The 16,171-nt window shown below is 62.4% G+C and overlaps 1 protein-coding gene across 1 annotated transcript; it reads right to left on the bottom strand.

The window, feature by feature from the left end:
• Positions 1-278: 278 nt before the first annotated feature.
• Positions 279-13,314, bottom strand: PRDM12 (PR/SET domain 12). The gene is made up of 5 exons (XM_054584841.1): positions 13,092-13,314; positions 11,134-11,324; positions 9,601-9,756; positions 2,212-2,323; positions 279-685 (listed from the first exon to the last, which is right to left on the bottom strand). Exons 1-5 carry the CDS (start codon positions 13,312-13,314, stop codon positions 279-281), a joined length of 1,089 nt encoding a protein of 362 aa, XP_054440816.1.
• Positions 13,315-16,171: the final 2,857 nt, after the last annotated feature.

A 16,171-nucleotide genomic window follows, 5' to 3' on the forward strand; every position in this document is an offset into this window, starting at 1 on the left:
CAGCCTGGGCGGCCGGCTCTACAGGACGAGATTAGGCCGGGCACAGGGAACACCCACCCAAAAAGGAAGCGGCTGACTACCTGCAACCAGCTGGGTGGCCCCGGGAAAGGAACGTCGTCCCCCAGTGTCCTCATCTAAAAAACGGGGCGAAAAATGTATGCCTGGGGGTCACTCTTGGAGCGCACCGCCACTGCCCGGAGGTCCAGTCCGGAGAGAGAACAGTTGGCGACGCTGGCGCCGCAGGCGGGAAGGCGGCTGCGCGGGCGCGGGCGCGGCGCTCACAGCACCATGGCCGGCAGGTGGTGCGCGGCGGCGGCCGCGGCGGCGAGAGCGGGCGCGTGCGCGTGCGGCGCGGGCAGCGCAGGCGAGTGCGCCTGCAGCGCGGCGCTGGGCGGCCGGTGGCGCGCGCTCTTCTGGTGGGCACGCAGGCCGGCCAGCTGCGAGTAGGCGCTCTGGCACACCTGGCACTTGTAGGGGCGCTCGCCCGTGTGCAGGCGCACGTGGTTACGCAGTGTGGACGACTGGCTGAAGCGGCGGTTGCAAAAGCGGCACACGAAGGGCTTGTCCAGCGTGTGGATGCGCATGTGCGAGCGCAGATTGCTGCGCGAGTTGAATCCGCGGTGGCAAATGACGCAGCGCATGCGACCCGCGGTGCCTGCCGCCGAGTCCGCCGGATGGAAATCCTCTGGCCACGAGGCCCGGGCCGAGGGAAGAATGGGAAGGAGCCAAGGGGCAGGTGGGGAGGGGACAGAGAGAGCAGCCTCGTTAGAACCGCGCCGCTGAAGGCGTGCACCCCTACCCCACGCCCCTCTCTGCCCTTGCGCACGCTCCTCTCGGGGATCTGGGGATCCGCCGATCCGCCCACCTCCAATCGACTGATGGTTCCCAGGCAACTGATGGGGAGCGCTGGCAAGGGGATGGGAGGGGTAGCAAGGACCCTGGCTTGGGGTCAGACGGGAGATGACTCCAGACCATGCTGTGAAACGGGAGACTTAGTGGCCTAGCCTCACCAAACCTCAACTTTCTCACCTGTAAAATGGGGGCCTACTACGACCTCGCGGGGCTCTGCAGGACCACAGGAGCCGATCACAAAAAACACTGCTGGGCACTTACCTTTCTCGGCAAGCGTATGGGAAGCGCCTTGCTCACTGCAGCCTTCCGTAAGTGAAGTAACTATTATACCCCCCTACACACCCTCAAAACAAAAAATCCCTTTCATTTATTCATCCTATGAGCACTTACTGAGTGCCTTCTATGTACCAGGGAACTGCATCTCTCTTTCCTCAGCCCTGAAATGGAGGAAATAATAGCAATACCCCCGTGAGCCTGCGGTAAGGACTAGAGGAGTTACTGTTTGTGAATATTAGCTGGTGAGTAAGGGCTCTGTAAACATAATTCACGAGCCTCAGAATCACCCTCTAAAAAATAAGGACAATCAAATTTCACATGGATTTTTCTGAGGACCCAAGTGGGATAATAACTGTAAAACGTTTAGTACAAAATAGGTCTTGAGCAAATGGTGTCTGTCATGACGATCAGCGTCCCTCCAACACATTAAGAGGCACACTCTGCCCGGCCTTCATTCAACAGACTGGCACAAGCGCCTACTCTATGCCAGGCTGGGCACCAGTGACAGAGAAGGGAAAGGTACAGAGTGTCAGCGTGGGGAGAGAGCTTAGAGAGCACCAGACCCAACTTCCTTTCTTTAAAGATGGGGAAACTGCCCTCGCTGGTGTGGCTCAATGGATGAGCGCTGGCCCGTGGACCTTGAACCAAAAGGTCGCAGGATCCACATCAAGTCGAGGCACATGCCTGGGTTGTGGGCCAGGTCCCCCATTGGGGGCACATTAATGTTTCTCTTTCTCCCTCCCTTCCCCTCTCTCTAGGAATAAATTCTTAAAAAAAAAACCAAAACCCCCACAAAGATGGGGAAACTGAGTTGCAGAGCCATTGCCAAGATTGCACAGCAGAAATGGAACTCCATCCAGGCTCCCGCAGCTCCTCCTGCCAGACCCGGCTGCCTGTTCTTGCCGGAAAACGTGGCGGCTGCAGAGGCCTCAGCCTCCTTGGACCAGCGGGCCCCGTGTGCTCAGGGATGCTGGGGGTCGAGCCAGGGTCCCCGGAAGGCAGGGGCCTCCCCACCACACACACGCACACGCACTCTGGGTTCCAAGGCTCCTTTGTCACCGCGGCCTCATGGAGAACACCTACCATGCTTGTTCTTCTTCTGGTCCTCCTCTAGGCCAGGCACCCCCGGGATCCCTAGGAAGGTGTTGTGTGAGTTCCCGTACCACACCAGCAGCTCCTGGTCAGGGGGGATCATCTGCAGGGAAGGAGGCGAGTGGAGGTCAGGGAGGCGGCAGCCAGCGTTGGGTGGGGCGTGGCGTGGCACAGAGCTCTCTGCACATCCCCTGCCAGCCAGGAGACAGCTGTCCTGGCACCTGCCACGGAGATGTGGCTCCAGTCTCAGCCCCAAGAAAGCCACGCCTGGGTCCCCAGCAGGCTGCACGAACACAGGAGACCCTACAATGCTCTGCCGCCCCTCCCTGCCCAGGCTCCTCGCTGCCTTTGGGAACAGAGCCGCCTCCCAGCCACCAAGGGCTCCCAAGCTGACAGACCGGGAGCCTCGAAGCACAACACGCAGGAGTAACGCAAGGCCAAAAGCTAGAAAACTTCATTTCTTACGGAGGGGAAGCAGAGTGGGCCAGCCCTCGGGTCCGCAGGGCTGAGCCAGATGTCCCCAACGAGCGAGGGTCGGCGGGGGTGGGGGGACATCCTCTGGGACGTGGTTACGCCCTGCCCGACAACATCCTGGAAACAGCTCTCATTGAAAGCGCCACTGGGCAGCAGCATGTCACAGGCACCTCTCTGCCCTTCGTGGGGCTGTGCCTCCTGAGGGGCGCTGGGCCACTCAGCCTTAAACCAAACCAGCCTTAAATAATAAAACCCGCGGTGCCATGCCCCAGGTCTGTGGCACAGGACTCCACAGATGGCAGTGACAGGGCTCTGCTGCCCCCAGGGGAGGGCGTGCCCCAAGGAACTGGCCACCAGGAGAGAGGGTCTGCAGGGACAATGCAGGGAGGCTGTGGGAGGCCTGCTCCCGAGTGGGGCTGACCGTAACACCACACCCCGGGACCAGTGACCCCTGCCTGTGCGGAACCCTCCGGCCCCAGCCAGCAAGAGCAAATGAGAGCGGGATGGCCCATCACCCTCCTGAGGCCGGGACCCCAGAAGAGCTGGCTCTGGCACCCACCCCAGGGGTCACTCCGATCCGCCCAGAGAAAGATGGACGCCCCCAGGCAACAGCTGGCTCGTTTTCCTGGTGGGCCTTCCCTTAGTGACGCGCGAAAGGTCCGATAGGATTCCATTCGGGGTGTCTGATACCACAGCTGTGCAGGACCCTCCCTTGGCCTCCATGGTCGGGGCGAAGGCCCCACCCCTTCCACACGGTCCAGGCCCGCAGACCCCCACCACGCTGGGAACCTTCCGTCGCGCACCTCTGGCCAGAGCCAGGAAGACCCTCGGACAAGCACAGCCACCTCCACTCCCTAGAAGCAGAGGGACACAGACAGAGGCGGGTTGAGAGAAGGAAGGTGCCGGGGGCTCCGGTGGCTGAATCCTCATAAGCTCAGCCAGGGCCACCATGCCCCTCCTCAGCAGGCCACACGGCCCCGAGCGCGGCACGCCAAGCCTCAGGGAGCGAGAGACGAGAAGCCAGGCAGAGGGTGCCGTGCCGGCTCAGGCTGACAGGGTTTCCGTACCTCCGTACGGAAGGACCAGGTGCAGTCTGAACCCAGGGAAAGTTAGGCGGTGGTCAAAGAAAGCAGGCACCAGAGCCGAAGGTCGCGGAGGCTTCTCACAGTCACGGCCGCTGTCCAGGAGGCCAGCGGGTCGGAGCGGGAGGCCCCGCTGGGAAAGGGGCGGCGATGAGAGAGGGTCTGTGAGCCCCCTAAAATATTTCAGGTAAACTCACTGGGAAGGAGATCACTCTCCACGAGACTGTGCAAATGGGATTTCTGTCACCTGCTCCCTGGGTGACCTTACGTAAGTCACTTTGCCTCACATGAGAGGGCTGGGGGTCCCCAACTTTAAGACTCTGATTGAAAGTCCCCTCCAACATTGTCCCAAGCCCTGGCTTCAATTCTCAGATGAAACCAAACATTTATCCATCGCGATTCCTCTCAAACAACCAACCCCGCATCAGGCAGTCTGAACATGCTCCTTCCTTCCGGGCACAGGACTGCACAGCGTTCCAGCTCAGGCCACGTGGGGGTCCACTTGGGCTCCCCATCTGCTGAGCCTGTGGCCTTCGGCAAGCCTCTGGGCCTCGGTTTTCTCAGCCATAAAGCAGGAGCAGCACCGCGCTCTGGCCTCACTGGGCGCCTGTCAGGCACGCGGAGGTCTTTGCATGGCGGACACGCAGGAGAGCTTGTTACAGTTCCGGTCCCCCCACCGCCGCCCCGAGGCTGCTGACCTCTCAGATGGGGCAGCGATCTCCCGTGTATTGAGCCCCGCAGTCGCCCCTGCGGAGCCTGCAGCATGACGCGGGGCCACCGGCACTGTTAAAGCCCAGGGTGACCACTGCCTTTGCCTTCCCTCTCCAACGAGAGCAGGCACAGGCCGGGCCCACAGGCCCCAAGGGCACCAGCCCCAAGCGGGTGCCACCGCTTCCTGGCCCCACACCGCCTCGCAGAGCCCGGGCAGGCCCAGCAGGTTCAGCACGCCCCCATGAACCTCGCCCCGAGCCGCATCTCCACCTCCTGGCTTGAGTTCTGGGAATCGCATACCTAAGTCAGCACTGGCCTGTTCACGCGAATCGACAATAACAGTTAACATGACATAGAACAACAACAAAAATGGTGCTGACAAGTGAGGAGCCAAGAACGTCTGAGATCGCACACAATTTGAATATTATTATCCAAAAGGGTTATCGGGAAGACTCTTTTAAATAAGAGCTTCAATATTGACTGTTTCAATGTAAGGGTGAGTGTTTCCTTACTCACATTTTAAAAATGTGCTAAAATTAGTTGTAGTAAAATTAATTATGAAGTTAAAACAGCGATGCGGACCCATGGACAAAAAGGTGTGAACACGTACAAGGGCACAGAGCAAAAAGCAACTCTCTTTCCCACCCTGGGTGCGTCTTTCCCCGGAAGGGTCTGTCCTTCTGAGTCTAACAAATGCCGACTCAGGGCTCGTGTGGAGCAGCGTGATGGGGCGGAGCAGCCTCCGTTGTCTACATGAGGTATCTGTTTTTTTCAAAAAAATCATGCACCACTTTCATACTATTTTTATACATCATAATGATGATGATGATGATAAAGAAAGAAAATCTATCAAGAGGGACCCACTGGAATTGAGAATGACACAGTGAGAAGCCACCAGCCCAGAACCCTGCGAGGACAGGCAGCCTCGCCTACACCACGCTGGCAGCTGGCGCCCCCACCCACTTCAGAGCCCTGGGACGCCCGCGGCTGCCCCGGCCCGGCCTCTGCTCTCTGCCTGTTCCTGGGCACCTCTCCGGCGACAGCCTGGAGATCAAGACCAGGAGACCAGGGGAGAGCGGGCAGCCTCTTCCCTAAGATGCTGGTACTATTGTCCACAGGCCCCCGGGTTCCCACCAGCCAACCGCCTCAGAGCAAAGAACAGCCACCGTCCTCTGCGGGCCCCCGAGTGCCCTCACTAGCGCTGTTTCTTTACAGCCAATGCTCCAGCCTGGCCCGGCCAGAGCTCCCCACGGGGGCTCAGAGAACCAGAGTCAGCTGCTTGCTCCCTTCCCTGGGAGCAGCGATTGGCTCGGGACAGGTAATAAACCAAGCAATTCCCCAAGCAGCTGGGTCCCATGCCCTAAAACCCACATCGCCAGGACTTGGGGGTGGGGGGGTGCGCGGCGGCGGGGGGGGGGCGCGGTGGGATGTCAGTGACCAAGTCTTCCATCAACAAATGACACAATCCCTCAACTCACACTGCCTAACCTTCCCTATCAGCGCACAGGGTTGGCCCTGCCCCCTTTCCATTCCTGAATCTTTATTATAAATGGAAATGATGGGGTTCGGGGTTTGTTTTCCTAATATAAATTCATGCCGCACCGTGGAACGTGTCCCCAGGAGGCTCAGCGGCCCGCCCCTTCCCCTGGTGCTGCAGGAGCCCTGGTCTAGGAGGATCTCGGCGTCATCTGGGTGACTATCAATTTCCATTGCACCGCAGATGTCCCGACACTCCAATTAATAGAGTTCCAGCAAATAGCTATTGGCCAGGGAGGCCCCGCGGCACGGTGACCAAGGGCTCTGCTCTGGGGTCAGACAGGCTTGGATTCAGATCACAGCTCAGGTACCGCCCAGGCTCCCTGAACTGCAGTTTCCTCGTAACGTGGACAGCGCAGCGACGCAGCACACCTCACAGGGCCGAGAGGACGGTTCCTAAGACAACGCCGGGCCTTCGCAGGCTGCGGGCACACGCAGCGAGTGCTCACACGGAGGGAGGGTGGGCTGTTAATGCTGCTCAGGGACAATCAGCGCCTTACCCACACCTGGCGGTGAACAGGGTCAGAGGAGAATGGGTGCTTGTCGCCATAAGGCCATGAAAGGAGAGATGGGGCTATGGGGGGGGGGGGGGGGAGGAACAAAACTCAGCTGCCTAAAACAAGGAGGAAAATAACAGAAAGAAAAAGCCCACATTTCAGAAACAGTGATTTGCAAAAAAAAAAGAGGGAGGAAGGAGAAGACTGGGAATTTCCTTCCCAGCTCCCCAACCCAAAGCCTCCCTAACTTAAGCCCACGTCCTTTTCCCCGGGCTGAGGTTCGGGGTCACAGGTCTTGCTTCCTGGGGGAGCTGGTTTTGTTTTTCCGGGAGAACTGGGTCCATGTGTTCTCCTTTCAACCCAGCCCTATTCATTATTTAGCTCCCACTTGCTAGGGGCTGGGAACTTTCTCGAGGTGTCAGTTTAGGCACCTGCGGTGATAGTCAATTCTTCCTGGTTGAAATGCGCCAGGCGGTGCCCCAAGGATGACATGCCAGCGCATGAGGCTGGATGCAGAGCCGGCCTGGGGTTCTCCACTGACTGGTCAGCCGGCCCAGAAACCGCAGCAGCCTGGCCTCCGCCTCTGGCTTGTTCTGCTTATAGAGTAAAAATCTTCCTTTTTTTTGGCAAGTAATGGGTTACTGTTATGAAATAGAAATAGTTGTGAGTGACAGGAAGATTGGGAGAAGAGATCACGCAGGAGCCGTCTCCTTGGCGAACTCGCTCACTGGCGGCACAGAATAACCGCCGACTCTTCCCGACAGGGCTGGGGCGTGGGCCGGGCGCCGCAGTTTCTTCTGGCCGCCTGAGCTCTGGCCTCGGACCTGCTGCAGGACGGTCACGCACGCCCAGGGACACACACTTACTCTGGTAGGTGCAATCTGACATGGCAACGCAATTTGAGAAAATTGTCACCACCGAAAAATGTGCCCAGCTTCACTTATTCAAGGTAGAATGGGTGATATTTTGTGTTTCCTTGCCCCTCCCTCAAACAGCCCTTTCTTCACAGGCTTGCTAAGCACAGACGAAGGGGAGCAATTCAAGGCCAATTGGTGCGATCTATCTACCAGTATCGTATAGGACAGGACCTCCTCCCTGCCCCCACAAGCGGCTTCTATCAACTTAAACTCCTGATCCAACGTAGATGACTTTTTAAAAACCTTATAAGCCCAGGTCCCTCCTTGGAGATATTGTTCGGCTCCCTGGCCGCCTGACTCTGAATTTCTGTGGAAGAGTCTGCTCACGTTTCGCGGCCCCACCCAGCTTTCTGCCAGCACCGGAGCGCTGTGCGCTGCGACGCAGCCCCCGCACCTGCCCGGGCCAGGAGCCCTGCTACCAAGATCATGCCGGCGTCTCCGGTCTGTCCCCTTCACGTGTGCGCGAGTGCTGCATGGGACGGGCGGCGTGCGTGCGCGTGCCCCCGCTCATCTGCGTCCAGAGGTTTGGGTAGCAGTGTACACACGTGGGCGCATGTGTGAAGCTGAAAGGGTGAGGGGGTGAGGGCCTGGGAGGATGCTCTCTACGCGAAGTGGGGTGCAGCCCACCCGAGGCTGATTCTAGGGTGTCTGGCGGGGAACCCTCGCTCCCACAGGGTGTTAGCCCCACTGGGCGATCACAGGGGCCACCTCTGTCCTGGGCCTGGGCCACCATCAGCCCTCCCATGACCCTGCCTCACACCGTCCCCCCTCACCTGAACCCCAGTCCAGGAAGGCTCACCTTTCCTTGTTCTCCACTTCCTGGGGCTCCCAAGGTTCCCCCCCCCCGCCCCCCCCCCCCCCAGCTGGAATCCACTCCCTGGCTGCACCAGGCCAACACCCTTCCGGAGTCACCGTTCTGGAGATTCTCTGGGGCCTGGTTACCCCGGCACAGCCTGACCTCAATTCCAGAAGCTGCTTGGCCCCAGTACCCTCGGGCCTTGGAAGGACTTGGGGCTTGGTTCCCAGGGACAAAATGGAGCGTGGACAAACAAGAAGTCATTCTGACTCTGGAGGGTCACACAACCCCAAAATCTCAGCCAAGCCCAGCCCCACCCTGAGGGGCACAGGGCCTCCGCCTACCTGCGGGCAGAAGCGCGAGGTCCAGACAACTGTGGGGGAAACAACCCCCGCACCCTGGCACAGCGCTTGCTGATAACCTGCCACCCGGACGCCAGGTGGCTTCCCCTGTCCCAGGCCAGGTGCTGAGCAAACTTCCTGCCAAGGGACACTGTTCAGGGGAGGTCTCGACAGGGTGGCCCTCCTCAGCTGCCACCACTCAGCTGGCGACCAGCTCCTCCCCGGACACTGTGAGCTTGTCTGCTTCCCCCCAAGCGCCTCCTTCTCCCACTTTCCTGAACCTTCTCACGCCCTGGGCCTGGCTTAGCTCCCTGCCACGGACCACGGGACGTGGAATTGCTCTGTTTGCTACCTCTCCCTTTTTCTCTCTGCTGCGAAGCTTCCCCCAGCACAGGTGTTAGTGTTCACATTGTCCCCGATGCCCTGTGAGGGCTCCTGAGTCTGCCTGCCACCAGCGGAGATCCAGTGTCCATGTCTGTAAACTGCGGCAATCGCAGAACGCTCCCTTGCGGGTTACGTAAGTGAGGATTACGGAGGATGATGTATATACAGCATCTGGGAGAAGCCTGACATCCAGAGGGATGAACATGTGATGGCTGAGACCAGAGTCACGCCCCACATGTCATCGGAGCCGGACGCATGCAGATTGAGGGGCAACGATGCACAGCTGAAATGGTGCAGGCACAAGGCCCCCTCCCACCCAAAGGCTCCCCCTGCGCCGCCTTCCTATCTCTATGGCTTCTGAACCTCAGGACGCCCTCAGCAGACACCCAGAGATCTCACTGTGGAGGTGCACATGACATTCACAATGGCATCGTGTCAAAAGGTCCGTCCTTTCTGATGTACAGCAGAAAGCTTGCCTGGCGGTTGTGCTCCTGAAGACCAGGACGCACGGGCCTCAGTCCCACAGTCGGGGCAGCCAGCTGGGCCGGCGCCAGACCCCTCCAGCCACCGCAGTGCTTGGGCACAGCTGCCCTGCGCCCCCCGCTGTCCCCGCCGCCCCTACACAGCAGCACGCACACTCACCTCGATGGCCTTGTAGAAGATGCTGGTGCCAATCTGGACGACCTCCAGGTTCTGCTCCTGCTCGTTACGCGCGCACTTGATGTAGGTCATCCAGCTTCGGTGGTCCTCCTGGCTGGCATCGATAAAGTAGCGCACTGTGCCATCCTCATTGAAGACCTGGGCACAGGTCAATCAGAGCTGAGTCAGGTGCGCCGCCTGTGGCCAGACCCAGGCCCCCATGCCAGGCACATCCACACACCCTCTCTCCAGCCTCACAACAGCCCCTGGAAGTGGACAGGGCTCTTAGCATCTCAGTTTTCCAGCGGAGGAAAGGGAGGCTCAGAGCGGCCGCAGGGGCTGGCTGAGGCCGGCCGGCTGGAGGCGGCCGACAGGGAATTGGCCTCTAGGGCCCCACAGGTTCCCTCCTGCTGCCATGTCTCCCCAAGCCCAGAAGGAAGGGGCCTCCGCGGGATCACCAGTGAGGCAGAGCAGTACCCGGCCGGCTCGCCGGGATGAGCGGGTGCTCCCTGGGGCAGCGGAGGGCACCGGCCGGACAGGAACCACAGAGGCCCCCCGGGCAGCCCGAAGAAGCTAGGCTGGCTCCTTGTGGTATCGGCCAAGCCTAATCCCCCTGTGGGAGCGGCGCCGCCGATATCCAGAGACCAAATGGGATCCCAACTTCCTAACACAGCGACAAGTAGAGAAAGTAACCACTGGCTTGGCCCCCAGGGGAGGGAGGAGGTGGGGTTAGGCAGAGCCCCTGTTTCTCACCTCCGCCCTTGTGGGCAGGTGCAGTATCGGCTCCCTGGCCTCCCCCAGGGTCTGCCAGGTGGGAGCTGGGCTGAGGCGCCTTTGAAGGGGATGGGGCTGAGATGAGGGAGCCGGGGCCCTGGCTGCGCCAGGCAAGGCGAGAGCCCCGAGAGGAGGAAGTGCTTTGGGAGAGGCTTTGTCCTCCGGGTGGCCCTCCCTGGCATCTGGCACTTTTAGGGGGAGGAGGACCAGAAGGCCCGAGAGGAAGCCTCTCTGAGCTTCAGTTTCCTTCTGTGAAATGGGATTAGCAACTGGAGGGGCTACTGAGGCATTCCTGCGGGAGGCGGCGGGCCGGGAGCTGCCTCGGTGACAGCCACCGATGACCATTTCCAGGGCCATTATTCTGCCTGGGCAGAGGGGCGGGTTCCTCCTGCCTCCCCGTTCCAGCCACCCTCCCGCTGGGCCAGGGCTGGCTTTGAGGGAATTTCCGTGCTGCTTGGGGGTGAGGGGGAAATGCAGGTGGCTGGCAGGTGGGTCCCGGCTCTCTCCTGGTGGGACTCTGAGCGCGCCACCTCCTCTCCCGGGCTCAGTGCCCTCCTCTGGGAAGTGGGCCCACAACAGTCGTGGTCCCTAGACTTGGCCAGAGGAGAGAGGGTCCTATTTTTCTGAATGAACCTGCATGGATCCAGCCGCAGGGTCTGGTTCAGGCTTGGGGAGCAGCAGGGCGGCAGCGGCCAAGCGCGGAAGCCGCCGCAGCGGCGGGAGGTCCAGCCGCTGGAGCCCGGTCCCCTAGCCCGCGCCTACCTCCCACATGAGGTTGTTGTTCTTGCAGATGTCCACATGCTCCGGGGCAATGACCCTGCCGGTGAAGGGGCCCATCTCGGCGCCTGCCTTGATCCACGTTTTGGAGAAGATGCCGAGGCCCTCGCCGGGGATGGAGCTCTGCGCGATGATCACCTCTGCGGGCAGCACCAGGCTGGACAGCTTCTGTACCTCTGCGGCGGCCGCAAGGCAGGGGGACTGAGTCAGGCAGAGCCTGAGGGCCCCGCCCGCCGCGCTGCCCGCCGACCCTCCTGAACCGCCCGCGCGACTCCGGTGCGCACCCGCGCTTGGGCACTGGGGGCCGTTTGCGACCCGGGCCCCCTCCGTGCCTGCGAAAGCGCTGCTTGGGGCTTCTTTCTAGGAGACTTTTTTTTTTCTTTTCTTTTTGGTCTCCACGAATTCTCAAAGCGCCCACAATTTCCCCTGCTCTCCGCCCGGGGAAAGTTTAACAACGACTGAGCCGCCCCGCCGTGAGTGGTTTTACAAACGGGTAAACTCAGACCAGCTCCCTGAGGAGGCGACGGCCAGGCCGAGATTCTGCCCAGCCCCGACCTGGGTTCTTCCGCCGGTGACGCCCCGCACGCCGGCCTCTCGGATGGCGCTAGCTGCGCATCGGGGAGCGAGCTCAGGACCCTACCGGAGGCCCCTGGGTGCGGTCAGGCGCTCTGACTCCTTTGGGGCGCGGGAGGCTCCGCTCCCGGGAGGAGCTGGCAGCACCCGGTACAGACTTTGGCCTGCGAGGCCACGCGGACTCAAAAGATTCTGCGCTCTCTGTGTGACCTCCGGCGCGCCTGTGTCCCTCTGTGGGCCCAGGATCCGGGAAGCCAAGAAGGGCGGCTCCCGGACCCAGGTGAGCCCTGAAGTCGTCTCTCTGGGCCCGTAAGAGCTGGGGGGGGGGGCCCGCAGCCCCTGGGGGTCCCCCTGCCGGGCCCGGCGATCCGTGTGGGAGCCGCGAGACGCACAGGGGCCGCCTCCATGTCTTACAAGGTTCCCCTCTAAGCTACCTGGGAAAATACCCGGCGAGCGGGCCGGCTGAAAGAGGGGGTTAAACGGTGTCCATTGCAGCGCGGCCGGCAATTTGTCACGCTGTTAAAGTGATTGCATTCATTCGGCTCCATTCGAAAGAAATTGCTAATTCTAAATTCATTAGCCCTGGAAGAATGCTGTAGCAGTAAATTGTAGCTCAATGCGGAGGGGACTTGTTTAAAAGGGGCCGAGGAATCCCCCTTACAAAAAGGGGGGATTAGATGGTTGACATAGCGTGAATGGCAGTGGGATTAGGCGGCACGGTGCATTAAGAGAGGAACAGAAATCGTAAAGGGGGAAGAGAGGGCGACCGCAGAGATGCCAGCGCCGGGGAAAGATATTGTTTGCGGGTTGATGAATGAGGAATAAGAACTTGAGACATCTTAAAGAAAAGAAACTTCTCTCGCTCTCTTTCTCGCCCTCGCTGCGGCTTTCTCTCCCCGCCTGCCCGCCCTCCGCCTCCTCCCCAGCCCCCGCTGCCTTTTAAAGTTCTTGGTTTAAGTGGGAACTTTCGCAGGTCAAGCCCAAGTTAACTAAATGAATTTAAAACCCCTTCTTTTTGAGTCAACTGCTATTACACGCCTAGTAAGGCTTTAACTGCCAGGAGCCCGCCGGCTCAAAGGGGGCGAGGGCCGGGCGGGGGAGCGCGGGGCTGCGGGGTCGACAGCCCGGGCGCTGCGATCCTCCTGCGAGCCGGGCCCCGCGGGGGTGGGCTGTCCCCCGCCCCTCCCGGGCTTGGCTGCTCGCGCCGCGGCTCGGCTTGCGGGAAACTGAACCGCACGGAGCGCCCGGCTCGCCCGGGTGGGTGCGAGCAGCTTCCGAACCCCGGGTGCCCGCGGCAGCGCGCGCCGGCAGGCGGGGCGCCCAGGCCGGCCGGAGGAGGGGACGCGGCCGGCCTCGACGGCGCGACTCACCGCCGGAGAAGGACTGCGCCAGGACCTCGGCGGTGAAGGCGGTCTTGGGGCTGGCGTGGTGGCTCTTATCCTCGAAGAGCTGCTCGCCCAGCACGTTGCGCCAGCGGCCGTACAGGAAGCTGTGCAGGATGTCGGAGGTGATGACCTCGGCCAGCGCCAGCCCCGGCGCCTTCAGCCCTGTCTTGAGCACCAGGGCCTCAGCCGGGAGCACCGAGCCCATCATGGGCGGCCCGGGACTTGCCGGCGCCGGGGGACGGACGGCCGGGCAGACTCGGGGCTGTGCTGGGCGAGAGGCGAGCGGAGGAGCGAGAGCAGAGGCTGGGGCGCCGGCGGAGCAGGGAGGGGCGCGGGGGGAGGACGAGGACGCCGGAGGGCGGCTACGGGATGGCCGCGAGGAAAACGGACGAGGGCGGGCGAGGCGGCGAGCGGGAGAGCTGGAGCGAGCGGCCGAGCTGGAGGCGGCGGCGCGCAGCGCGGCGGGGACGGGGACGGGGGCGGGGGCGGAAGCGGGTGCGGGGCGGGGGGTGCGGGGCGGGCGGGCGGCTGCGGAGGAGCGGCGGCGGCGGGAGCTCTCGGGCGTGCGCTCGCCGCTCACACACCGGCCCGGACGGTCTTCGCCTTGGCAAAACCTCGGCGCCTTTATAGGAGCCTCAGTGACCCTCCTAATTGGTTATTAATGACGCCCTGACGTCGGAGGACAGACTTGGACCCGGCCGGGCTCCAGGAGCTTTAGCCACCGCAGCTCCCCATTCGCTCCTCCCGCCCCTCCCTGGCCCTTCCTCTCTCCTCCTCTTCCTCCTCCTCCTCCTCCTCTCCCCTCGGGAAGCGCCGGGGGTGGGGGGAGGGAGGCTCAGCCCGCCGCCCGGAAAGGAGGGGACGGAGCTGGGGAGGGGGCTCAGCGGGGCTCGCTCAGACCCCAGGGACCGGGCCGGGCAGGACGAGACGCTGGCCTCGGGCCCCGCAGGCCCCGCGCTCACCCACAGTCCGGGCCAGATCTGCGCTCCTCTTCCGGCCCAGAGGGGCTCCAAGCTCTTGGGCCCGACCCAGGGCTCTCCGGGGCCCCAGTCCCAGACGGTGTGTGCAGTCGCCTCGGAGCCCGCAGGCCCCCCGCGGGCGGGGCCGGTCTGCTCAGACGGCGCTGCCGGGCCGCGCTTCGCTTCAAACGGGCTGCTCCAGCCACCCCGCTCGCGGCTCACAGCGGGGCCCGGAACATCCTCGCGCGCGGAGCGCTGCGTGGCGGGGCTGTGGCGCCGTCGGCGCTGGGACTCCCACGGCTTCGTGGGCGACGCGCTCCTGGCCCCGGGGGGCTAGATCAGAGTCAGGAAGGGCGGGCTGAAACCCGCACTGGTCGCGGGTTGCTCGGAAAAGGCTGTCCTGCCCCATACAGGGGAGATGGAATGAGGTCCTCGCACTGTGCTAAGTGGGAGCAGCCGTACCCTAAGGCGGCGCCCTCAGAAACGGCAGGCACCCCCGGCCAGGCCACGGTGCGCGCTAGGCTCGAGCCTTGGGGCTCCCGGCTCCTTCGCTCATTTGCGACCTCGGAAACCCGTTGCGTTCCCGCACCACTTCTTCCTTCTTGCCTCCTACCTCTCTTCTCCGACCTCCGTCTTCTCCCCTATCCGCCCTACTTCCCCGTCCCCCGTCCCGCCAGCCGGCTTTCTGCTCAGCGATTCCAAGGCACCGGAGTGCCAGCGCGGTCTCTCCCCCTCTCTCGGCCTCTCTCCGGAGACAGGGAGCTGCTGAGCGCACGGCCGAGGCGGGTCGGAGACGGCCTCCTGCGGGCATTGCTGCCTCCCGGAGTCTGCCTCAGGTCCCCACCTCCAGCCCCAGACCAGGGCGGGCGGCGTGGGGATATCTGCCCCGCCTGTCGAGCTCCTCGGCCAGTTGTCCCCATCCCCGTCATTCCAGATTCCAGTTGACGGGTTAGCTGGAGGAAGCCGACTCCCCGGGTCTTCCCCGCAGGGTGAAGACTTGGGTGGAGGGGCAGGGGAACTGGCCTTCCCGCAAGGAGTTACTGTCTTCAGGCCCTTGGCAAACAGCTCCCTCCACCGTGGGGCCCGGCCTGTGCTAAGCCAGCCTCACACCTGGCAGCCCTGGATCCCTGGCCTCTGCGTGCCAGGTTCCGACCAGTAATTTCCAACATCCCCAGGTCGCCGTCCGTGCGTGGACTAAGGACGTGGGCACCGCCGGCTCTCAGACCATGGGCCCAGCCGGGCCGCCTCGAGGCTGATGCCTGGGGAGGCGGCGCCGGGCAAAAGGCGCGACCTTCGGGCCTGCGCCAGCAGAGGGCAGAGCTGCGGAGAGAGCGCAGCCCGCCGGTTAGCGTCCCTTTCAGACGCCTCCAGCGAGTCAGACAGGCTCTGGCTTGAGCCGAGGGGGCGGACAGAGTCCGGTACGAAAGCCTCACCGGCGCCGAGGACTTGGCTTCTGGGAAGAGTCGGTGGAGGAGGAAATGCGCCCGGGGTGGAGACTACGTCGGGGAGCGCTGCCAGGGGCCACAGGGGGACCAGGAGGGCTGTACACCCTCGGGAGGGCTCGTCCCCTCTCTGGGCTACAGTGTCCCGGCCTGTGCAGCTGTTTGGCTTTCACTTTGTAAACTGAGTTTTTTCCCTCGCCTTGTCTGTCTTTGGGTCAGGTGACTTCCCGCTGAAAGCCCTGAGGATTTTGCCTATTCCTGGACCGCACCCTACTAAGAAAAGCTCTCTGGTGCGTACCATTTCGGCCCTGACCCCAGCGAGCCGTCAGAAAGTGAAAGGACCGAGGGCTGTGACCTCCAGGGAGCCCAGTTCCTTTCCCGGAGACCCCCAAACCCAGAGACTGGTGCTGGGGGTGGGGTGAACGCGAAGTCCAGAACGTCCCCCGCTTGTGCGCCCGCTGACCCGGCGCGTCTCCACCCTGACCTCGGATTCTGTGCTTCTGGTCCAGCCGTAGACCCACCTGGACCGCGCGCCAGGAGAAGCGCCCGTCTCGGGGCCCATTGAAATTGGGGAGCAAGAACCCTGAGATTTCACCTCGCCGAGATCGCGAGGGAAAACTGCACATTCAGGGGTTTCTCGGCAGATGAACCTTGTCGTTTTCTG

The sequence above is a fragment of the Pteronotus mesoamericanus genome, unplaced genomic scaffold (genome assembly GCF_021234165.1).
Source record: "Pteronotus mesoamericanus isolate MK-2021 breed Mesoamerican mustached bat unplaced genomic scaffold, CSHL_Meso_final contig_78, whole genome shotgun sequence".
Taxonomy (NCBI): Eukaryota; Metazoa; Chordata; class Mammalia; order Chiroptera; family Mormoopidae; genus Pteronotus; species Pteronotus mesoamericanus.

Excerpts from the sequence above, each read along its gene's own strand:
- PRDM12 (XM_054584841.1), bottom strand. The coding sequence starts at position 13,314 with ATGATGGGCTCGGTGCTCCCGGCTGAGGCCCTGGTGCTCAAGACAGGG. Across the intron at positions 11,325-13,091 it reads GGCGCAGTCCTTCTCCGGCG|AGGTACAGAAGCTGTCCAGC; the intron begins GTGAGTCGCGCC and ends CGGCCGCCGCAG. Across the intron at positions 686-2,211 it reads CCAGAAGAAGAACAAGCATG|AGGATTTCCATCCGGCGGAC; the intron begins GTAGGTGTTCTC and ends CCTCGTGGCCAG.